General features: G+C 48.0%; 1 protein-coding gene across 2 annotated transcripts in view; it reads right to left on the reverse strand.

Annotated features, from left to right (window-relative positions):
* Positions 1–2,356: 2,356 nt before the first annotated feature.
* REV3L (REV3 like, DNA directed polymerase zeta catalytic subunit) overlaps positions 2,357–25,720 on the reverse strand; it is a 422,230-nt gene continuing 398,866 nt past the window's right edge. For both annotated transcript variants that reach the window (XM_082249080.1, XM_082249081.1), the window contains one exon: positions 2,357–3,488. In XM_082249080.1, the coding sequence (XP_082105206.1) occupies positions 3,348–3,488 (141 nt within the window). In that variant the 3' untranslated portion in view covers positions 2,357–3,347. The remainder of the gene's footprint in view (positions 3,489–25,720) is intronic.

The following is a 25,720-nucleotide window of genomic DNA, read 5'->3' on the forward strand; positions in this document are numbered from 1 at the left end:
CAGGACCGAAGATCCTAGCAAGGAATCTAGGTCCTTACTCCTAACTAGACAGAAAAAAACTGATTTGCTGTAGCAGGAAGTGAGAGGATATACCCTCTGGGACTGCCCCTAGGGTGTGGCCAGAACGTTTTCTTTCCTGTCTAGTCCTACTCCTGTAGAGGGCAGTATAACCCGAGTTGATATTAATCAAGGTAGACTACGTCTGTCAATGAGCGACAGAGAAATATATATATTTTTTTAAAAAACAATCATTGTCGCATCCCCTTCCCCATGTCTGCGGGCGCCAATTCTTTTGCCTGCTTTTCCTTCTGCCACATCTAGCTCTCACCCTCCGCCATCACTTTTAACCACTTGCCGACTGCTCACTGAGCTAGTACTGCGGCAAAGTGGCGGAGTACTGCGGCAAAGCCACTGGAGGCTCGCTCCCACTGTGTTCAGACACAGCGGGAGTCGGGCCAGGGGAGGAGAGGCTCTTCCCCGATCGTCGGGGATCGAGTGAGGAAATCCGCCCACTTGTGTAAACAAAGTGGGCGGATCTCCTCTGTGACAGACAGTGACAGATTACAGGATTCAGCATAGCTGAACCTGCGATCTGTGTCTGTCACACAATCCCCTCCCCCAACACACGTCAGTAAGCATGAGGCATACATTTAACCCCTTGATCACCAATAAAGTTAACCCCTTCCCTGCCAGTGTCATTATTACAGTAGCAGTGCATATTTATAGCACTGATTACTGTAGTAATGTCACTGATACCCCCAAAAGTGTCAAAAATGTCAGTTAGGGGTCCGATCTGTCTACCACAATGTCGCAGTCCTGCAAAAAAAAAAAAAAAAAAAAAAAAAAAAAAAAAAAATCGCATTACTAGTAAAGAAAAATAATAAAAAATGACAAGTTATATAGGACAAATCTTTCCCGTAGTTAGTAAACGCGATAACTTTTGCGCAAACCAATCAAAATACGCTTAATGTGATTTTTTTTTACCAAAAATATGTAGCAGAATTCAAGTTGGCCTAGAATGTTAAAAAATTTAGATTTTTAAATTTTTTTGGGGAATGTTATATATCAGAATGTAAAAAATTGTTTTTTTTTTCAAAATTGTCGCTTTTTTAAAAAAATTTAAAAATCGCACAGGTGATCAAATACCACCAAAAGAAAGCTCTATTTGTGGGGGAAAAAAAAGGACAAATTTAATTTGGGTATAGCGTCGCACGACCACGCAATTGTCTGTTAAAGTAACGCAGTGCCGAATCGCAAAATTTACTCCAAAAAAGAAAATAGCGATGCTTGGCACCTTGCTCCTGCGCTCAGAACCTGGTTCTCAGACTGCCTCTATCTCACCTCAGGACTCTCACTTGACATCCACTAATGGCTAAGCCTTGCTGCCCTCTACGACCGGGGTGGTCGACAAAACACTATAGACAAAAACAAAAAGAAGGGCGCACCAGCCTAGCGCATTATCCTCAGCAGGCTTTTATTAATAAAATATTAAAAATGTCTACTCACAAACATGCGATGTAAACCAGCATATTAACTCCATCAAACAACGTCCATGACGTTGGAGTCCAATGTTCTCATTACGATGTATGACTAACGCGTTTCAAGGTAATGCCTCTTCCTCAGAGCCTAAGGGACATGACTGAACCCTTGGTGCCTGCTAATTTTCCCCTCTTAGGATTTCATTGGTGAACACGGCTGGAACATGAAGTTCTGCCCCAGAGAGGTGTAAGTCTGCCTTTAAAGGGGTATAACTCTGGGTGCCTCCTTAATGACTCTGAACGTTTTGAAGATTTAAGACCCTACTCACCATCCATGTTGCAGGAATACTAGGGGTCTTTTCCTTCCTGGCAATCTGGCAGGGTCAACTCCTTCGAGGCTCTGTCAAGGAGTCAATTGATCCAGAAGCTGCATGAAAAACCGTAGTGGCTATGGTACAGCCAATGAATAGAAGAAACCTCAAGAACGACAAAATTAACACCATGGCAGAAGGTAAGCTTTAGTCAGCAGAGGTCTATCGCCTAAGGACACTAGCAAAAAAAATGGGGCTAGCTGGGAGTGGGAGAGGTTTTATAGGAAATATCCCAGCTGAAGTAATGATTTAAAGAAAGCTATGTCCCATACTGTAGGATCAGGAAAATTAATTTTTAATGCATAGCCAACTAGGCTTCCTTGAAAATGCACAACATGGGGGAGAACAGGCCTAACAAGTAAAAATACTAGTAAGACTCACCCTAAATTTTCCTTTCCCCATTAAACAATGCATTTAGCTGAAAATTTTGGTAACACAAAAATAATCAGATCTTACATGATCTTTCAGTTGCTATATGCATATTCACAAATGTCACAATACTCAATATTTTATTCATGTTTAATATTGTTTTCATTTAAATTTTTCAAACAATTTCCAGTTTAGAAAACAATACATTGACCACATAATTCCTTTTTTTCATTTTATACAGTTATACAAATATTCTAAATACAATGCTGTGTTCAGGATGATGGCAAATAAGATTTAACTGTACATAAGGAAAGAAAAAATATTTTAAGCATATTTAGAAACCATAGAAATGTCTATACAAAACAAGCAAAATGGAATAAATCTTATATTTAAAGTATTGCAACAGTCCCACAGTTTTATAACAAAAAATGTCTTTGCACAGTTCCTCACAATGCCCCAATTAACAGCTAAAGCAAGACAGCAATATATTTTTTCCTTTTTTGATTTTTTTTTTTAAAGTGACGGTCAGAAATGCTACACAGAAATACAATTTGCACACTCTGATCAAAGTAACAAAAAGATGTTGTACAAGTGGAGCAGAACATGGAGGACATACACCGCTTGACTGTATAAAATTCCATTGCACATTATTTTACTCAGTTGTTTCAAAAGTAAAAAAGATCTATTTACAAAATATTTTGCACTTAAACTTAGAAATTATATGGGTACTCTAGAATTGAACCGAGGTCTGATACTGATGTATCAAGAGAGGCGAGCATTCTGCTGATCAGATTTCCGTGCCCCTTCCTAAGCTGTGTGCTTGGAAGTAACCAAAGCCTGTAGTAAGAAATGCATTTACACACTGATTCCTCTAGCTACTTCAAACACCTTGAGTATAAAAATGTATGTTACAAAGTTAAAACTAAGGAAAAAATACTTTGTACATTGTATAAAGATAGCAATACATAGGTTAACCCCCAGCATGGATGGAAATGAGTGTTACCTTGAATAATAGTCATTAAACAAATCATAAAAATCATGAAACAATGAAAAAAACAGCACCATGCACAATAGTCTGTAGTGTGATAAACACATAGGTGATATAGCACCGGTCATCTCCTGGCACAATTTAAAACTGGTCGAGGAGCTGACGTAGATATGGAGCCCTGGAGAGTTCCCGACTCACTCTTGAAAGCTTGAAAAGTACTGGACAGTTGAGGGACACACACTGAATCTGTTGATCCCTGCAGCCTGTGCAATTCTTGCATAACTAGAACATAGATGAGAAAGACAGTTACCAACATATCTGTACAACACACCATATCCCTACAATGAATGTGTGAACTGCTTTAAAAGGGTATCGAATACCAAAACCGATTATTTAATATATTGCAGTTTACCAGACTTTAGATGTGGTGGCTGCATTTGTTTTGCTTTTTCCTCTCTTTTTCACAATCCTGCTAGTAATCATAGGAAATAATTCAGGATGGCTTCACTTCCAATAATCCTTTTATCATAGCTACATATGACAAGTGATTGACAGATGTAGTATGGGACAAAGAGGAAGACGCATTTTACGAAAATGTTAGCGCTTAGTCATTACCAGGTAATAACTAAGCGCTAACATCTGCGCAAAATGCATCTACCTCGTTGTCCCCTGCTCCATCTGTCAACCACTTGTCATATATAGCTTCAATAAAAGGATTATTGGAAGTACAGCTGTCTCAAAATATTTACTTATGATATACAGCATGCAAGCTGGGCTAGCACCTGACTAGTGAGTGGGGGGGATAACCTGGAGACTCACTCACCTGGAGTGGCTTTTTTTTGTTTCATTGAAGGCTGCTAGTAACAAAATTCCAGTTCTAGGGCGACAATTTCACTCACTGTACCGTATCTATGGAGCTGCAGGGTTGTCTCCCTAGGCTGCCCTCCTGATTTAGATACAGATATAGATACAGTTCCCCCTATCCTCATCTCCACTACACTGGAGGGCAGTACTCTGTAGTTCAAAGAAGATGGCTGGGAAAACTAACACTGTTTGAGATTTTAGTTCAGTGAACAGGAAAGAGACTGCATTTCTGGTGTCAAAAAACAGGAAAGAGACTGGATTTCTGGCAGGAATAACTAATATTTTCTGTACCTGTGGAAAATGTGCTTAACCTGAAGAGGAAAACAAACACATCCACCACAGTTAAGGAGTGGAAGGGTGCAATATATAACATTTTTGTCCCCAGGGTTTAGAGATATTTTGAATAAAATTTTTAGCCAAGTCTCTACATAAACTACTATCACTGATATTGTGTCTGCGCACACATATTTCTGTTGCGTTGTACATGTCCTACATAAAAAGTGGAACTAAACTGCTAAAAAGAGAAACAGAGAAATCGCTGCATACATCTAGCCATGAGACAGTTCCAGTACCAGATAAGCCACCCAATTAAACTAAACACACCTCCAGGGCTTCTTTCCCTACCATGCCAGCCTCTGGCCCATGAAATCAGCAGGGCCAGCTATCAAACGGACAGTAGTGTTTACAGACATTATTTGTTGTAACAGTACAATTGTTACAATGTAGAATGAATAGTTCCTTTATGCGCAGATCAAAGGTGTGTCCATTGGTCTACAGTACATACAATGTTAGTTCTAGTAACTTAACAAGTGCAAACATTTTTTTGGGGGATTTTTAAGGAGCAAGCAAATGTACTAACTAGGGAATTAAGTTAAATAGAATTTTTTTTCATTTCATTTGTAAATGACTTTACCATGGATAATCCCAAAACAACAATCTCAGAATAAATTTGATTTTTTAATTTATAATAACACTAGTTTTAAAAGGCAAGACTTTTAATTTTGTTACATCTTTAGATTGCATAGAAAAAAACGAATTTGTACTTACCGTAAAATCCATTTCTCAGAGCTCATTGATGGACACAGAGCTCCATATTCAGAACCATAGGGTTATATTACCCCCTATAGGAGTAGGACGCTAGGCAGAAAAAAGACTTTGCTACGCCTATGGGCAGTCCTAGCGGGTATACATCCCCCTCTCTGCTATAGGCCTTCAGTTTAGTATCAAGCAGTGTCCGAAGTATCAAAACTCCATAGAGGGGTGGGTGCTGTGTCTGTCAATGAACTCAGAGAATTGGATTTTACGGTAAGAAAAAAAATTCCTATTTTCCCTTTCGTTCATTGACGGAAACAGTGCTCCATATTCGAAGCCATGGGGACATCCCCAAGCAGTGACAAACATGAGAGGTGGGACAACAGAAAATTCCCAAGGCTAACACAAGAGCCAACCAGGTACAACCAGGAGCTCAACAAAGAAACAACTGGAGCCCAACCTGAACAATACACCCCCAAAGAAGGAACAGACCCTCAACAGCAGCCTGCAAAACCTTGTGGCCAAAAGAAGCATCCACAGATGCAAACACATCCTGGCTGCCCGGGAAACCTGTGCCACCGACGCCTGATGATGGAAGGCCAAAGAAGCACTAAGTAGAATGTGGGGTGCCCAACTGCAGACATATCTAAAGAAACATGTGTGGATGAAGTGACCAATCCCCTTGGTCTAACGCCTGCCGACTGAGATCGCCCGCCTGCCAGTTTTACACTCCTGGAATGTGTACAGCAAAGAGGGCCGGAACTAAGCGTTCTGCCCACTGATGAATGCCGGCTACCTCAAGAGCCGCTAACACACTCCTTGTTCTGTCCTGGTGATTGTCACAAGTAGAGATATGCCGGTTTTCGGTAATTCGATATATCGCGGTATTGCATACCCACGGTATTGTTATTGTGGCATTTTTAAAATACCGTGTTTATCTGCTCAAGTCTGACTTTTGAATCAATACATTTCAGTGAGCTGGATGACTCATTCACTCACTCAGCAGTTCACTCAATAGAAACAGCTCTGGTAATATGATCCTAGAGTGAGAGACTTCGCTCCTCCCTGTAACCAATCAGACATCTCCCAGCACATGCTTCCTTCCTGGGCTCAGAGAGACACAGTGCCTTCTACAAGCAAGTCTCTGCAAGTACTTTTACCATATACTGTCGACAGACAGACAGATAGATAGGAGAGATAGATAGATAGGAGAGATAGATAGATAGGAGAGATAGATAGATAGGAGAGATAGATAGATAGGAGAGATAGATAGATAGGAGAGATAGACAGATAGATAGGAGAGATAGACAGATAGATAGGAGAGATAGACAGATAGATAGGAGAGATAGACAGATAGATAGGAGAGATAGACAGATAGATAGGAGGGATAGACAGATAGATAGGAGGGAGAGATAGATAGATAGATAGATAGATAGATAGATAGATAGATAGATAGATAGATAGATAGATAGATAGATAGATAGAAATACATACATGGGCATAGCAGCCCACATTACATTATTATATAGTCATCAAGCAGTGTCTGGCCTACCTGGTGATGACTGGTCCTGTCGCTCGGCTCCGATCCGATGGCCTGGTCATTAGGGGCTAAATCCTTGCGGTCCATAAGTGGTTAAACCTGCAGGAGGACCGGTGTTTTTATTTGGAAATTACTTTACTATTGCTTTAGGCCTGGTTCACATGATGCGGTCCTGCAGGTTTAACCACTTCTGGACCGCAAGGATTTAGCCCCTAATGACCAGGCCATCGGATAGGAGCCAAGCGCCAGGACCAGTCATCACCAGGTAGGCCAGACACTGCTTGATGGCTTATTTTAGGCCTGGTTCACAGAGTCTGTACTGACTGACTATATAATAATGTGCAAAAGTGAACCAAAATCCCTAAATTCAGCAATGAAATTGAAGTGAGGTAGAAATTTAATAAGTTAAGTTTAATAATTGAATACCGTGATAATACCGTATACCGTGGCAAAACCCTAATCAATTAATCGCAGCATGGAAATCTGATACCGTCACATGCCTAGTCACAAGCCACCGCCCTGGCATTATCCAACTGAATCTGTTCTGGGAGCCTTTGAAGCCAATGTGTCCAGTGATCCAGGCACAGCCTGATCGCCTGAAAGTTCCAAGACACTGATCAGTAGTCTGGATTCCTCCAGCATCCAACTACCTTAAGCAGGGCTCAGTCCCAGTACACCTCCCCACCCAAACAGACTGGCATCCATAGTGAACACTGTCCAATACAAGGGGTGAAAAGATTTGCCTGTCGAAGAGCGAAGCCATCCGACCAGGGAACCCCTGGTTTCTCGGCTCAGCCGAAAAGGATTGTCCAGAGACTTTGGACACTTGTCCCATTTTACTAGGATCTCCCTTTGTAGGGACCTCGTATGGAACTGTGCAAACAGAACCGCCTCAAAAAGGTAGATACCATCAGGCCCAGCACCTGCATGCAATTCTGGAGGTAGGACAGCAGCAGATGAATTTGCAACATGCAACTTCTGGAGTTTGTCCAGAGGAAGGAACATTCTGGCTACAGCTGAGTCCAAAGTCAGACCCAGATAATCCAATTTCCTGGATAGAATCAGACTTCTGGTAGTTTAAAAGCCAACCGAACTCCTTCAGGGTCTGTATAGTGATCTTAACATTACAGGGTAATTCGTCCAGGTAGCCCCGTACCGTAATCCCCCGCGGACGTAGCAATGCCAGAACCGGGGCCAGCGCTTTTGTGAAGACCAGTAGAGCCGAGGCAAGACCAAAGGGTAACGCCACAAACTGATAGTGTTCCTCTCCCACAGCAAAGAGGAGGAAATGCCGATGTCGGGCACAAATTGTAATATGCATGTAAGCATCCTTGATGTCTATAGAGGTTAGAAAATCCCCCCTGATGTAGGGATGACACTACTGTGTGATTAGACTCCATTCTGAATTTCTGTACCCGCACAAAGCAGTTCAGGGTCTTGAGATCCAGAATCGGATGGAGCTTGCCCTCCTTTTTTGGGACTGTAAACAGGTTTGAATAAAAACCTTGAAAACGCTTCAAGACCGGAGCCAGGAAAATCACTCCCTGAAACAGGTTCTGCACCACCCTGAAGAGGGGACAGACATACATTGGAAGGGAAGAACCCTTAATCACTTAATGGATCCATTTGTCATTTACCAAGGAAGTTCACGGGCCCAGAAACCAACTAAGACGTCCCCCCAGGAGCGCAACTTCATGCACAAGGACCCTTTTCCACGGGTCTAGAGAATCCTGCTCTTGGCTTGCCAGACCAGGGCCGATTGGAACCTCCCAAGGTGGGCCTGAAAGGTTTTGAACCCTCGTCAGCGGACCCCGAGGGACGAAAAATCTTTGTGTGCCGAGAAAGAAGGGCTGCCTCTGTGACGAGGTTCTTTCCCCATTTCAGACTGTGGAAGAAAGGTATTCCTCCCCAACCATGAGACTCTTAATGTCATCATCCAGGGTAGCCCCAAACAGGGGATCGCCTTGAAAGGGTAAATCAGTCAGAGCTTTTTTTTTTTTTTTTAAAGAAGCCTGGTCCGCAGAACAACACTTAAGCCACAATACACTCCTAAGCACCACTGCCGAAATAGATAGCTTAGAAATGAAGAGAGCCGTGTCCAAAGAAAAGCTGCAGCCCCTGGACCAATTAGTCTGCCAACTCAGGAAAGGCAGGAGAAACCTGCTCATCCCAAGATCATGGCACAAAAGTTTCTCCCACTCAGTGTTTGCGACACCAGGGCAATGGCCAGGATCAGCCTAAGCAACGAACCAGCAATAGTGAACATATTGCAGGCCATTGACTCCGCCTTTGTCAGCCGGATCTTTAAAGACCGGGGGGGGGGGGGATTCCTCTACCGGAATCAAGGTTGCCTTGTTCAATCTGGAGACAGGGGGGTCCACCACCGGCAGATCATTCCAATTCTTAAAGAGTGACTCTTCAAAGGGGTGCCTCACCGCAAAGCAGGTAGTAACCACAAAAGGGGCGTTTTTGACACTCCCAATCTTTATAGACAACCCTAACTACAAAGATGGCCCACTTAGGGACCACCAAAATAAAGGGGGGTCAGGGGGGAACCCGCAGGTCTGACTGCCCCAGGGGGGTGCCCGCGTCCGCTCCAAACCACATTCAGGGGGAGAGGGGGGACATGTAATCACCATACCAGGAACCAGGCAGGCACCACACCAGAGAACCTCCTCACCACCAAAATTGGGGGGCTGTCAGTCAGGAGGAATGCTGCGACTCTGGCTGAGACCCAATCGTATGTGACCTCGAGAGGCGTTTAACTTGCAGGCCAGCCACTGTCCAGTGGGGCTATGTCGCGGCCAGCCCAGCGTGGAGCTCTGGTCTGCGTGCGCTCACTGATTAACAGCGCTTAGCAGATTTGCTGTTTGGAGGCTGAAGAGTGATAAACAGTTTTGAGTTTGACTGCTGGTGACTGTTTGCATTTTAAGGGGCTCTTTCCTTGCAGTTCTTTCCCCCTTTTTTTGTTACTCTTTTATTCTGTCACCTTTTTTTAAATAGCCTTTTTTTTTTCCTCTTTCTTTCTTTCCTTCAGACTACTAATTAAGGGGAGTGGTTAATTGGTCACAGGTGCTTCAGGTGCTATTTAAATTTCTGCTGGACTCATTTGAGCTTGTCACCTTTTTGCTTGCTGGAACTCTGAGCAAGTGTAACTTTACTAAGTGGTGAGTTAAAAACCAGAGTTTAAAACAGGAGATTATAACAGGAGTCTTCAGACCTGTAAGTAACATCTGAAAATTTCTGTTAGTTGTATTATTGTTGTAACTGGGAAAATGTGTGCTTGTAAAATTGAAGGTTTTGTGCAGTGTATAGTGTGTCGCATGTATACAATAATGGAGCAACCGCTCCAGGACGGATACCGCTGCGACAGATGTGAGCAGGTTGTCCTTCTGGAAGCTCACATTAGAGATCTGGAGGGGAAAATTGCAACACTGGGCAGAACTGACAACCTTGAAGGGGGTCCTCTGCTCACTGAGCAGGTGGCTATTGGGGTTAATGGGGAGGGTGGAGGGGTAAGTCAGGTTTATCAGGGTAGGAAGATGGGTTAATACAGTCAGAGGGAGTGGTAGGGGCTCACAGAAAAGCAAGGCCAGCCCTGGGTTTGAGCACCCTAACAGATTTGCCATGTTGGGTGAAGATGTGGGGGTGGCAAACTCAAAGGTGGCAGCCCTAGATGTCACTGCTATCCCTAACAGCCGGGAGGGCAATTCGTCTAGTAGAGGTGGTGAAGGGACTGTATGTAGGCCTAGGCAGTTGGTGGTAAGTGGGGATTCTATCATCAGAAGGACTGATAGAATAATTTGTCGCCAGGATCACCTCAACTGAATGGCTTGCTGTCTCCCTGGTGCCAGGTTTCGGCATGCGGTGGACTAGGTTGATAAATTACTGGGAGGGGCTGGGCATGACCCAGCTGTCTTGGTCCACATTGGAACCAATGACAGAATATATGGAAGGTGGAGGCTCCTTAAGAACCAATTTAATGAACTAGGCTGCAAGTTGAAGGGAAGGACCTCCAAGGTGATATTCTCTGAAATATTGCCTGTGCCATGCGCAACACAGGAAAGGCAGGGGGAGATTAGAGAGCTGAATGCATGGCTAAAGACCTGGTGTAAGAAGGAGGGATTGGGGTTTTTAGAGCACTGGGCTCACTTTTCATTGGGGTGCAACCTCAATGCTAAAGATGGTTTGCACCTAAATTGAAGGGGGTCTGTTGTGCTGGGGGAGAGGTTTATGGGAAGGCTGGAGGAGTTTTTAAACTAGGATTGAGGGGGGAGGGTGAATTAGATTATAATGGGGCAGACAGGGGTCAGCCCCTATTGGTGGGTGGAATGGGGAAAGATGGGGGAAGAGTTATGGCAGAGGATAAGAAGGTTCCCATGTTACAAACAACCATTGGAAATGGTACTATTTGTACCAAAATGAAAAAAATGCAAAATAAGTGTGCAAAATGGGACAATGATTTAAAGTGTTTGTTCACCAATGCCAGAAGTCTGCCAAGCAAAATAGAGGAGTTGGAAGCTCTGGTGCACGAGGAGAACTATGACTTAATTGGTATTGCTGAATCTTGGCTTCATTCTTCACATGACTGGGCTATTAATATTCCTGGCTATGCTCTCTTTCGGAAAGACAGGGTAAAACAAGAGGGTGGTGGTGTTTGTCTCTATGTGAGAAGTGATCTCAAAGTGAGTGTGAAAGATGACCTAGTTGATGGAGAGTGTACTGAATCTGGAGCAGTATGGGTTAAAATGTACATGGGTGTGCGTAAAACAAAGATTATCATTGGAGTTTGTTATAGACCTCCCAGTATTAATGAGGAGGTGGAGACTCCTGGCACAGATAGAAAGGGCTGGGACAGTGTTAATAATGGGGGATTTTAACTACCCAGACATTGACTGGAGTAATGGCACTGCTGGAACAGTTAAAGGGCAAAAATATATAAACCTATTACAAGACAATTTTATGCTGCAGTTTCTTGAGGCCCCCACTAGAAATTATGCTCTGTTGGACCTGGTAATCCCAAACCATGCAGAGCTTATTAACAATGTTCATATAAAAGAACATCTGGGTAGCAGTGACCATAACATGATTTCATTTAATGTTAGCTGTAAGCAAAAAACGCATACAGGAAATACAAAAACACAACTATAAGAGCAAATTTTCCAAGGATGAGGGCTGCTCTCCAGGATTTAGACTGGGAGGGAATATTGGCATCGATGAGCACAAAACAGAAATGGGAATTTTTCAAAAAGACTTTATGCAAACTCACTGCAAAGTATATTCCCATGGGTAATAAGGTTAAAAGGCTAAAAATAAAACCTATGTGGCTCAAGGCAAAAGTTAAAAAAGCTATAGAAAAAAAGAAAAGAGCTTTTAAAAAATATAAAAATGAGGGAACACTATCATTGTTTAATTGTTACAAAGAATATAACAGAATATGTAAAAAGGAAATCAGGGACGCAAAAATTCAAAATGAACGACAGATTGCAAAAGATAGTAGGACAAACCCCCAAAAGTTCTTCAAATATATTAACAGTAAAAAGGTTGGGTCTGAGCATGCAGACCAGGGGAAATAAATTAAAATTCAAGGTGGTCCGGTTTCTAAAACTTTCTTTGGGCCGAGGTCCGAATCTGAAGTCTGTGCTATGACTCAGAAAGGTGGGCAAAACAAAACGTGTCCATCAGCGTTGCTCCTAACATAAAATATGCCCATTAGAATGCCCCTTAACATAAAATGTGCCCATCAGTGTGAGCCTTAGCATAAAATTTGCCCATCAGCGTGACCCTTAACATAAAATAAGGGGCATGCTGATGGGCACATAGATGGGCATATTTTATGTTAGGGGGCACTCTGATGGGCATATTTTATGTTAGGGGGCACTCTGATGGGCACATTTTATGTTAAGGGGCACGCTGATGATGGGCAAAACAAAACGTGTAAATCAACGTTGCTCTTAACATAAAATATGCCCATTAGATTGCACTTTAACATAAAATATGCCCATCAGCGTGCCCCTTAGCATAAAATATGCCCATCAGAGTGCCCCCTAACATAAAATATGCCCATCAGAGTGCCCCCTAACATAAAATATGCCAATCAGCGTGACCCTTAACATAAAATAAGGGGCAAGCTGATGGGCATATTTTATGTTAGGGGCACTCTGATGGGCAGAACAAAATGTGCCCACCAGCGTGACCCCCAGCATAAAATATGCCCATCAGTGTGCCCCTTAGCATAACATTTGCCCATCAGCGTGACCCTTAACATAAAATAAGGGTCACGCTGATGGGCACATTTTATGTTAGGGGGCAAAACAAAATGTGGAAATCAGCGTTGCTCTTAACATAAAATATGCCCATTAGAGTGCCCCTTAACATAAAATATGCCCATCAGCATGCCCCTTAGCATAAAATATGCCCATCAGAGTGCCCCCTAACATAAAATAAGGGGCACGCTGATGGGCATATAATGTGTTAGGGGGCACTCTGATGGGCACATTTTATGTTAGGGGGCACTCTGATGGGCACATTTTATGTTAGGGGGCACTCTGATGGGCAAAACAAAACGTGTAAATCAGTGTTGCGCTTAACATAAAATATGCCCATTAGAGTGCCCCTAACAATAAATATGCCCATTAGAGTGCCCCTTAACATAAAATAAGGGGCACGCTGATGGGCACATTTTATGTTAGGGGGCACTCTGATGGGCACATTTATTTTTTTTTATGGGGCACTCTAATGACCACTACAAAATATGCCCATCAATCTGCACACTTTAAAAACCTCCCATCAGCTTTAAGTGCAGTTTTGAAGTTGGGGACCACATTGCTTTCTCCCCTTGTGCTCCACATACCTGGAGCCAGAACTCGCGAGCAGGGGGGGGGGGGGCGGGGCGCGCACATAATGTCACGCAACAACTCGCTGCCTGGCTGAATGGGAGCCGCAGTCAGGAGCAGGGAGCAGGGCACGCGTGTGACGTCACGCCCCTACTCGCGGCCCGACAGGACACCGGCCGGGAGCCGCAGTAAGGAGGGGGCGTGGCACGCACACACAGCACGTAACTGGTTGTTGGGACACTCGCAGTCCCAGCAAACCAATGACTGTATACAGGAGGCGGCCTCGCGGTCCGGGTGAAAGCATCGTGCAGTCTGCCAATGGAACGCGGACCGCCATTTAGTGACGGCTGATGTAGACCCTTTACAAAATAATCAGGAGTGGGTGACTGGGGACAAGGAGAAGGCAAATGTATTAAATACTTTCTTCAGCTCTGTATATACAAAGAAGCACGGGGGAGCTCATGACCATAATGAGGATGGTATTGACACAGCCCCAAATGATCCACAATGGCTCAAAAGTGATAGGGTCCAGAAATATTTAAACAGAATAAGGGTGGATAAAGCACCTGGACCAGATGGCATCCACCCACGCATCCTAAAATAATTGAGCGCTGTAATTTCTATGCCTTGGTTTCTAATTTTTAGGGAATCGTTAAGGACCGGAATAGTACCACTGGATTGGCGTAGCGCCAATGTGGTGCCTATATTTAAAAAGGGATCAAAGTCTTTGCCAAGTAACTATAGACCTGTTAGTTTAACTTCTATAGTCGGGAAGATATTGGAGAGTTTAATATAAGATCACATAGATGAGTCCTTGCTGGAAAAAAAATATTTTAAGCAACAGACAGCATGGATTCATGAAAGACAGAAGTTGTCAAACAAACCTGATTTCTTTTTATGAGGAGGTAAGTAAAACCTTGGACAGAGGGGTGGCTGTGGATGTAGTATACTTGGATTTTGCAAAAGCGTTTGACACAGTTCCCCACACACGGCTAATGTGTAAGGTAAAGTCTACCGGCTTGGAAAGATCGGTTTGTAATTGGATAGAAAATTGGCTAAAAGATAGAATTCAGAGAGTAGTGGTTAATGATTCTTACTCTGAATGGTCTAAAGTTATCAGTGGTGTACCCCAAGGTTCAGTGTTGGGACTCTTACTTTTTAATATCTTTATAAATGATATAGGGTCTGGGATTAAAAACGGAATTTTTGTAAAATCTTACCTGTAAAATTCCTTTCTCTGAGTCCTCCGACAGTCGCCGCCTCTTCATATTCGTCACTAATGGGGGTTATTGACCTTTGCTCCGTAGGAGTAGCTAGGCAACAGAATATATTAATATCAAAGCTTTTAGCATATCCCACCCCCAGGGGGTGGTCCCCTCAGTCAATACCTCCCTGCTTCCTGCATTTCCAACTCAGTTTCAGTAGCATAGCAGTAGAGTACATAAACAAACCCCAAAAGAGGGGCGGGGGCGGCGACTGTCGGAGGACTCAGAGAAAGGAATTTTACAGGTAAGATTTTACAAAAATTCCGTTTTCTCTTACGTCCTCCGACAGTCGCCGCCTCTTCATATTCGTCACTAATGGGGACGTCCCATAGCAGTGTAGACATGAGGGGTGGGAAAAAAGCAGCTGCGCCTAAAGCAACGCAGTACCCACATCAGAGAAAGGAACCTTACCAAAGTAAGAGAACCAACTGGGCAACAGGAAAACGTGCTCAACAGGAGCAACAACCCAGGAAAGAACAAGTAATCCTAGGGGTAAAAACACCCCAACAGCCAAGGGCCCAAACAAGGGACCCTAAGGCACTGCCGCACTAAGAACTTTACGGCCAAAGGAAGCATCTGCCGATGCCTGAACATCCACTTTGTAAAATTTTGAGAAGGTGTGAACGGACGATCAAGTCGCCGCCTTACACACCTGGGCCACAGAAGCCTGATGACGATAGGCCCAAGACGTACTCAGAGACCTGGTAGAGTGCGCCTTCACAGGAAAAGGAGGAACCTTCCCCTTCAAAGCATAGGCTTGCACAATCGTCTGTCTGATCCATTTGGCGATGGTCGCAGCCGACGCCGCCATGCCCTTCCGAGGTCCCTCAGGAAGGACAAAGAGAGAATCCGACTTGCGAAAGGATTTAGTCGATGACAGGTAAACCCTGATCGCCCTAACAACATCCAAGGAATGCAACGCCACCTCCTTTGGATGCTTAGGCTTCGTGCAAAGCGAAGGCAGAACAATATCCTCATTGAGGTGAAATTCCGAGATCCTCTACGGAAGAAAAGACGGGTTAAGTCGCAAGACCACCTTATCCAAGTGAATCACCAAATACGGAGATTTGCAGGACAAGGCCGCCAACTCCGACACTCTGCGAGCCGAAGTGATCGCCACCAAGAAGGCAACCTTCTTGGACAACAAAGACAACGAGATCTCCCTAATCTTTTCAAAAGGAGCATGTTGCAACACGGACAGAACAAGGTTCAAATCCCATGGAGGAAAAGGCTCCCTCCTAGGAGGGACCAAATGTCGCACCCCTTGAACAAAGGTGCTAACCAAATAGTTAGACGCCACAGGGCGTTGAAAGAGAACGGCCAGCGCAGAAATCCGACCCTTAATCGTGGCCAACGCCAAACGCTGGTCCACGCCCGTTTGAAGGAAAGCCAACACTCTAGACACCGAGTACGAGCGAGGGGAATACCCCCTGGACTCACACCAGGCAAAGTAAGCCTTCCAAGTACGGTAGTAAATCTTCCCCGAAGAGGCCTTCCTAGCCTTGATAAAAGTGGGAATGACCTCAGGGGAAAGACCCCTATCCTTCAGGACCTGGCTTTCAACAGCCAGGCCGTTAAAGCCAGCGACTGTAAAGCAGGATGGAATATCGGTCCTTGAGACAGGAGATCTTCTCGAAGAGGCAGACGCCATGGAGCCTCGACCGCCAGATTCACGAGGTCAGTCCGGTGCCACCAGAATCACTGTGTGCGGTTCCGAGGCCAACCTGCGAAGGAGCCTGGACAGCAGATGAATCGGTGGAAAGGCATACATCAGGCGATACTGATGCCAGGGCGCACTAACGCGTCTGAGGCGTCTGCCCGAGGATCGCGCGTCCTTGCCACGAACCTTTCCACCTTGTTGTTTAGACGAGACGCGAACAGGTCCACATCTGGGGACCCCCACTTCGCGCACAACATCTGGAAGACATCCGGGTGAAGGGACCATTCTCCCTGGTCCAGGGTCTGGTGGCTCAGATAATCCGCCTGCCAGTTCTCCACCCCCGGAAGGTGAACTGTAGATATCGCCGGGACGTGCGTCTCGGCCCAAGACAGAATGTCGGCTACTTCCCGAGCCGCTCGGGCACTCCTGGTGCCCCCTTGGTGGTTGATGCAGGCCACCGCTGTGGCATTGTCCGTCTGTACCCGAACTGGACGGCCCTGAAGCCTGTCCGTCCAACGCAGTAGACAGAGATTTATCGCTCGCAATTCCAGAATGTTGATCGGAAGGGAGGATTCCTCCTTCGACCAAGTACCCTGGGCGGACAGAATGCCCAGAACACCACCCCAGCCCGACAAGGGACGAAAGGACTTGCCCCCCGACACCGCCGGGGACTGGAATCACCACAAAAGACCCCTGCGGGTGAGACGGCTCAACGACAGCCGCAGATCCAGAGATTGCGGACGCCCGTCCCACTTGGCCAGGACCTCCGCCTGAAGCTCCCGTGTGTGAAACTGGGCGAAGGGAATCGCCTCGAAGGCCGAAACCATCAAACCCAGACACCTCCTACACGTCCGGAGGGACGAGCACTGCTTGTCCCTGAGGGACCTGACTTCGCACTGAAGTGTCCGAAGGTTGTCTTCCGGCAGGAAGACCTTTGCTTGAACAGAGTCCAGAATCATCCCCAGGTAGGGAAGACGAACCGACGGACACAACGTTGACTTTGGAAAATTTATCGTCCAACCGAATTCCTGCAGAGTCTGCATCGTGATGGACAGGTCGTTCACCAGGCCCTGACTGGTCGCAGACCGAATCAGGATATCGTCAAGATACCCCAGGACAGAAATGCCCTGGGCCCTCAATAAGGCCAGAACCGGCGCAAGCACCTTGGTGAAAACCCGCGGAGCCGAAGCGAGACCAAAGGGCAACGCCACGAATTGATAATGATCCTCCGCAATGGCAAATCGAAGGTACCTCTGGTGACCCTCGAAAATGGGGATGTGAAGGTATGCATCCTTTAAGTCGACGGAGGCCATGAATTCCCCCGGAACCAGGGCAGCCACCACTGATCGCAGGGATTCCATGCGGAACTTGCGAACCCGCACAAAGCGGTTCAGAGCTTATAAGTCCAGAATCGGACGTACCTTGCCCTCCTTTCTGGGCACAGTGAACAGATTGGAATAGAACCCCCGAAATCTGTCCCGATGAGGCACCGGAACCACCACTCCCTGGGCCCGCAGGTCCCGCACCGCCAGGTGCAGATCCTGCAAGCGCTCCGGAGTCAGCTGAAGGTGTGAGGGGAAAAATCTGCCCGCCGGCCGAGAGAGAAACTCGATCTTGTATCCAGATCGAACGATTTCCTGAACCCATCTGTCCCGAATGCGGTCCAGCCAGGGTTGAAGAAAACCAAGCAAACGTCCCCCCACCCCAGAACCGGGTGAGGGCGTCCCTTCAGGCCGCATTGTTATGGGCAGCGGACCCGGACTGGCCGGACTTCTGCTTACCTGTCCACGGTTTCTTCTGGGAGCCTTGGCCCTTGAAGGACATGCCCTTATAGTGCGACCGAAAGGCACGAAAGGACCCCTGAGAGGGCCTAAACAAGGTATTCTTCTTACCACGAACAAACTTATTCTTGTGAGTTTGGGGCAAGAGAGTGCTCTTACCCCCATAAATACCCTTTATCAAAGTATCCAAAGATTCGCCAAAAAGGCGAGATCCCGCGTAGGGCAAATGAGCTAAAGTCTTGCGGGAAGATTGGTCAACAGACCAACATTTCAGCCATATCAGGCGACGGTTCAAGACCGTCACACTAGAAAGACGCGCAGCCAAAGGGACCATATCTAAGACCGCATCACACAAATACATGACACCCTGATGAATTTGATCCACCATAGCCAAAGTTGTCGGCGGGGCAGAGTCAGCCACCAGGGTGCGCCTGAGCACCTGCGTCCAATCCGCAATGGCTTGGGCTGCCATAATGGAAGCAAAAATAGGCTTCAGCATAGAACCAGCAACCGTATAAGCATGACGGGCCAGAGATTCCAATCTCCTGTCAGTAGGGTCCCGGAACACCGGGGTATCCTCAGCAGGAATCGCAGTGGATTTATTCAAAATTGCCACAGCGTGATCTACTTGAGGCGGCACACACCAACGCTCATCAGTGGCGGGAGTAAACGGATAACGCAGCTTGAACCTACTCGGCACAGCGAAAGGTTTCTTTAAATTGCGCCATTGCTCATCAACAGCGCGCTGAAATTCCGTAGAGCAAGGAAAAACCTGCGATGTTTTGCGCTTTCTTTGCGTCCCATAAGAGGACATCAAAACTGGAGGACATGGTTCATCCTGTAAATGCAGCGTTTGCTTGATAGAAGCAACCAACTCATCCATGAGTGCAAGCTCTTCAGACGAGCCAGGGGGAGAATTATCAACCCCTTCCACCTCAGCCTCCCCTTCAGACCCCACAAGGTCTAGAGATGAGTGAGACCCTGAGAAGGGCACTCCAGCCATAGCAGCCCCATCGCCCTCTGAATCAGAGGAAATAGACACCCTGGGCCGTTTTGTGGATCGATCAGCCACCAGCATCTGCACTTGAGCAGCCAAGTTTGCCACAATAGTGGCCAGATCAGCCCCCTCGGGGGAAGCAGCAGCCCCTTGGCCCCCCACCAAGGTGGGAGGAAACTTGCATTCCTGAGAATCCATGCCCCAGCAATATTAGGAAAAAAGGAGTACTGCCCCTTTAAGATCACGGCGAGCGTAGCCCCCCGCACCCACTGAATACACCGACCCCTACAGGGACAAGAAACTGGGCAAGGAATACAGGAAAAAAGGGAAGATAAAAACCTGGAGAGATCACACAGGCTGCTGCCACCGATCGCTGTCCCAGAGCAAAAGGAAGTGATGCAAGACTGACCGCCCCTATGAAGCCTATGCAAGGCTACACAAACATGGCCGCTCGGCTGAGGATTCTATGGACAAATGGAAAAATGGCGCCGACATGTGGCCTGATCGATCGCCGCCAAAAAATGGCGGCGTTTGGCGCCAAAAACGCCGTGCATTACCACCCAGGCCTGGCCACCATGATTTTGCCTCAAAAAAATGGCGGGTCCCTGCAGCGATCGCCGCACAGCATGCCCAAAATCTGACTGCCTCCTGCTGACACCCAGCAGAGCGGGAGAGCCCCCCCCCCTTCACAGCCCACACACAGGCAGCAGGTCCACACAGGAACTGACAGGGAGCACAGCAGCCACACAGACATGCAGGGTCACACAGTCCCTGACTGACACCCAAATAGACAGGTCCCCACATAGAGTTACACTTACCAGTCCGGATGGCGTGGGGAGCCTGCTCCAGCGACCAAACCACAGCACTGAGGACAGGGAGTGTCGCAAGCATGACGCAGTGGAACTGCGGTGCGAAATCGCAATGGCGTCCAGTGAGGTAGCCACCTCACCGATAGCATCCCTGCAGCGAACAGGGATGGGTTGTTCAATGTGCCAGGGCAAAACCTAAGCTGAACGCTCGATGGCAGGCTGGGAAGCCCCTGGCCCTGAGCCCTGGGAACCAGGGTGGCCAGACTGAGACCCAGCTCCGCACGATCATCTTCATCAGAAGAAGCTAACTAACGCTGAAATAAACAGCTAAGTAAAAGAAAGAGAAAAAAACTCCAAATAAAATCAAAAAGAGAAAAGAAGCTGAGACTAAGAGCCCCAGCACAGGAACAGCCAGCCTACTCCTGAGCTAGGCATTAGAAACTGAGTTGGAAATGCAGGAAGCAGGGAGGTATTGACTGAGGGGACCACCCCCTGGGGGTGGGATATGCTAAAAGCTTTGATATTAATATATTCTGTTGCCTAGCTACTCCTACGGAGCAAAGGTCAATAACCCCCATTAGTGACGAATATGAAGAGGCGGCGACTGTAGGAGGACGTAAGAGAAAACTAAATTTTTGTAAAATCTTACCTGTAAAATTCCTTTCTCTGAGTCCTCCGACAGTCGCCGCCTCTTCATATTCGTCACATATGGGGGTATTAGACTTTGCTCCGAAGGAGTAGCTAGGCAACAGAATATGTTAACAATAAAGCTTTTAACATATCCCACCCTGAAGGGGTGGTCCCCTCAGTCAATACCCTCCTACTTCCTGCAACCATATCTCAGTTTTAGTGGAATAGCAGTAGAGTATACAACCAAACCCCAAAAGAGGGGCGGGGGCGGCGACTGTCGGAGGACTCAGAGAAAGGAATTTTACAGGTAAGATTTTACAAAAATTCCGTTTTCTCTTACGTCCTCCGACAGTCGCCGCCTCTTCATATTCGTCACATATGGGGACGTCCCAAAGCAGTGCAAACATGAGGGGTGGGAAACGCATCCGCGCCGAAAGGCAACGCAGTCTCCGCATCAAAGAAAGGAACCTTACCAAAGGAAGGAAACCAGCTGGGCAACAGCAAAAAAACAAGTGCTCAACAGGAGCAACAACCCAGGAAAAAGACAAAAAACCAGGGGATACAAAACTTATCCCAACAGCCAGGAGTCCCCAACAAGGGACCCTAGGGAACAGCCGCACTAAGAACCTTGCGGCCAAAGGAAGCATCCGCCGATGCCTGAACATCTACTTTGTAGAATTTTGTGAAAGTGTGCACGGTCGACCAAGTCGCCGCCTTACACACCTGGGCTACAGAAGCCCCATGACGACAGGCCCAAGACGTACTCCGAGATCTAGTAGAGTGCGCCTTCACAGGCACAGGGGGAACCTTCCCCTGCAAAGCATAGGCCTGTTCAATGGTCTGCCTGATCCATTTGGCGATGGTAGAGGCCGAAGCCGCCATGCCCTTCCGAGGACCCTCTGGAAGAACAAACAAGGAGTCCGTCTTTCGAAAAGACTCAGTCGATTTAAGGTAAACCCTTATCGCTCGAACAACATCCAGAGGATGCAATCTCACCTCCTTTGGATGTTTAGGCTTCGCGCACAACGAAGGCAAGACAATATCCTCATTAAGATGGAATTCCGAAACTCGTTTCGGAAGAAAAGAAGGATTAGGTCGCAAGACCACCTTATCCAAATGAATAACCAGGTACGGAGACTTGCAGGACAAGGCCGCCAGCTCCGACACTCTGCGAGCCGAAGTGATCGCCACCAAAAAAGGCGACCTTTTTGGACAACATAGACAACGAGATCTCCCTGATCTGTTCAAAAGGAGCACGTTGTAACACAGATAGAACGAGATTCAAGTCCCAAGGGGGCAGAGGATCCCGCCTAGGGGGGACCAGATGCCGCACACCCTGAACAAAGGTGCCAACCAAGGAGTTGGAAGCCACGGGACGTTGAAACAGAACGGCCAGTGCAGACACCTGACCCTTTATCGTAGCCAGCGCCAAACGCTGATCAACACCCGTTTGAAGGAAAGACAGCACACGGGAAACCGAGTACGTGCGGGGTGAAAACCCCCTGGACTCACACCAGGCAAAATAGGCCTTCCAAGTACGGTAATAAACCTTCCCTGAGGAAGACTTCCTCGCGTTGATTAAAGTATGAACGACCTCTGGAGAGAGACCCCTCTCCTTCAGGACCTCGGTCTCAACAGCCAGGCCGTCAAAGCCAGCAACTGTAAAGCAGGATGGTATATCGGTCCTTGAGACAGTAGATCGTCTCGAAGAGGCAGACGCCACGGGGCGTCGACCGCCAGATTTACGAGGTCTGCGTACCAGGACCGGCGAGGCCAGTCCGGTGCCACAAGAATCACCGTGCTGCGTTCCGAGTGTAACCTGCGAAGGAACCTGGACAGCAACTGAATCGGTGGAAACGCGTACATCAACCTGTACTGATGCCACGGGGCCACTAACGCGTCCGACGCGTCTGCCCGAGGGTCGCGCGTCCTTGCCACGAACCTCTTCACCTTGTTGTTGAGACGAGACGCGAACAGGTCCACATCTGGAAGACCCCACTTCGCGCACAACATCTGGAAGACAGCCGGGTGGAGAGACCATTCCCCCTGATCCAGGGTCTGGCGACTCAGATAGTCCGCCTGCCAGTTCTCCACCCCCGGAATGTGAACCGCCGTTATCGCCGGGACATGAGTCTCGGCCCAAGACAGAATGTCGGCCACTTCTCGAGCCGCTCGGGCACTCCTGGTGCCCCCTTGGTGGTTGATGTGTGGTTGATGCATTGTCCGTCTGCACCCGAACCGGTTGATGCATTGTCCGTCTGCACCCGAACCGGGCAGCCCTGCAGCCGGTCCGTCCAGCGATGAAGACAGAGACTTATCGCACGCAATTCCAGAATGTTGATCGGAAGGGAAGACTCCCCCTCCGACCAAGTCCCCTGGGCGGACAGAACGCCCAGAACTCCACCCCAGCCCGACAGGCTGGCATCCGTGGTGATTACCGTCCACGAGATCGGACGAAACGACTTGCCCCCGGACACCAACGGGGACCGGAGCCACCACAGAAGGTTTCCTCTGGTGCGATGACTCAACGAGATTTGAAGATCCAGAGATTGAGGTCGCCCGTCCCACCTGGACAGGATCTCCGCTTGGAGACCCCGCGTGTGAAACTGGGCGAATGGAATCGCCTCGAAGGCCGAGACCATCAACCCCAGACATCTCATACACGTCCGCAGAGACGAGTGCGGAACGTCCCTGAGGGACCTGACTTCCTCCTGGAGAGTCCTGAGTTTGTCTTCCGGCAGGAAGACCTTCGCCTGCAACGAGTCCAGAATCATTCCCAGATAGGGAAGACGAACCGACGGACTCAGTGTCGACTTTGGAAAATTTATCGTCCAACCAAACTCCTGCAGAGTTTGCATCGTGACAGACAGGTCCTTCTCCAGACCCTGGCTGGTCGCAGACCGAACCAGAATGTCGTCCAGATACCCCAGGACAGAAACGCCCTGGGCCCTCAATAATGCCAGAACCGGTGCAAGCACCTTGGCGAAGACCCGCGGAGCCGAGGCGAGACCAAAGGGCAATGCCACGAACTGGTAGTGATCCTCCGCAATGGCAAATCGAAGGTATCTCTGGTGACCCTCGAAAATGGGGATGTGAAGATACGCATCCTTCAAATCGATGGAGGCCATGAATTCCCCCGGAACCAGGGCAGCCACCACCGACCGCAGGGATTCCATGCGGAACTTGCGAACCCGCACAGAGCGGTTCAGAGCATTCAAGTCCAGAATTGGACGAACCTTGCCCTCCTTTCTGGGCACGGTGAACAGATTGGAATAAAACCCCCGAAACCTGTCCCGATGAGGCACCGGAACCACCACTCCCTGAGCCCTCAGGTCCCACACCGCCAGGTGCAGGTCCCGCAAGCGCTCTGGAGACAGTTGAAGATTTGAGGGAAAAAATCTGCTCTCCGGCCGAGAGAGAAACTCGATCTTGTAACCAGATCGAACGATTTCCTGAACCCATCTGTCCCGCACACGGGCCAACCAGGGCTGAAGAAAACCGAGCAAGCGTCCCCCCACCCCAAAACTGGGTGAGGGCGCCCCTTCAGGCCGAACTGTTATGGGCTGCAGATCCGGATTGGCCGGACTTCTGTTTACCAGACCAGGGCTTCTTCTGAGAGCCTTGACCTTTGAACGGTTTGCCCTTGTAGTGCGGCCGAAAGGCACGAAAGGGCCCCTGAGGGGGCCGAAAATTAGCATGCTTCTTCCCAGAAGCCCCCTTAGCCTTGGGGAAATGGGGCAAGAGAGTGCTCTTACCCCCGGTGATCCCCTTAATCAACACATCCAGGGACTCCCCAAAAAGGCGAGACCCATCATAAGGTAGATTGGCTAAGGTCTTACGTGAAGATTGGTCCACCGACCAACATTTTAACCAAACCAGGCGGCGAGACAACACCGCCACGCTGTGCACACGTGCAGCCAACGGAACCAGGTCCAGGTCCGCATCACACAGATACATGACACCCTGGTGGATTTGATCCACCATATCCAGGGTCGCCGGCGAGGCCGAGTCGGCCACTAGGACGCGCCTAAGCATCTGCGTCCAACTTGCGATCGCCTGGGCCGCCATGAGAGAAGCAAACAGAGCCTTAAGCATAGAACCCGTAACAGAATAAGTATGACGGGCAAGAGACTCCAGTCTCCTATCCGTGGCATCACGGAACACAGGGGAATCCTCTGCAGGAATCGCAGTGGCTTTGTTCAAAACCGCAATTGCGTGATCCACTGGGGGAGGCACACACCACCTTTCATCAGTGGAAGGTCGAAAAAGGATAACGCAGCTTAAATCTACTTGGTACCGCAAAAGGTTTGCGCAGATTGCGCCATTGATCCTTAACAGCGCGCTGAAAATCATCATTGCAGGGAAAAACCTGCGGCGTCCTGCGTTTTCTCTGCGTCCCATAAGCCGCCAAGGCAGCGGGGGGACACACTTCGTCCTGCAAACGCAGCGTTTGCTTTATGGAAGCAATCAACTCATCCATGATTGCAAGCTCTTCAGGCGAGCCAGGGGGAGAATTATCAACCCCCTCAACTTCAGCCTCCACCTCAGACCCCACTAGATCAAGAGAGGAGCGGGACCCCGATAAGGAGGCCCCCGCCATAACAGCCCCATCACCTTCACCCTCAGAATCAGAGGAAAGAGCAACTCTGGGCCTTTTAGTAGATTGAGCAGCCACCAGCATCTGCACCTGAGCAGCAAGGCCAGCCACAATAGTGGCTAAATCCCCCCCTGGGGGGGAAACAGCGGTCCCCTGGCTTTCCACCAATGCTGTAGGAAATTTGCCCTCCTGAGAATCCATTGCCCCTGTAATGCCAGACAACAAAGGGTTAACTGCCCCTTTTAAGCAAGCGTGGCAAGCGCAGCCCACCGCACCACACTCAAGCACAATAAGACCCCCACAGGGAATATGCAAACTGAACACAGGCAATGGATAGCAAGAACAGAAGGATAAAACCTGAGGAGACCCTCGCCGCTGCTGCTGCCTCGATCGGTGTTCCTGGAAAGAGGAAGTGATGCTGCCAGGGCGTTCTATGTAAGCCTATGGAGGCTACAAGAAAATGGCCGCCATGCATGTAAAACATGCGGCCGGAGCGAGTGTAG

The sequence above is a fragment of the Pelophylax lessonae genome, assembly GCF_965119305.1.
Source record: "Pelophylax lessonae genome assembly, chromosome: 3".
Lineage (NCBI taxonomy): Eukaryota > Metazoa > Chordata > Amphibia > Anura > Ranidae > Pelophylax > Pelophylax lessonae.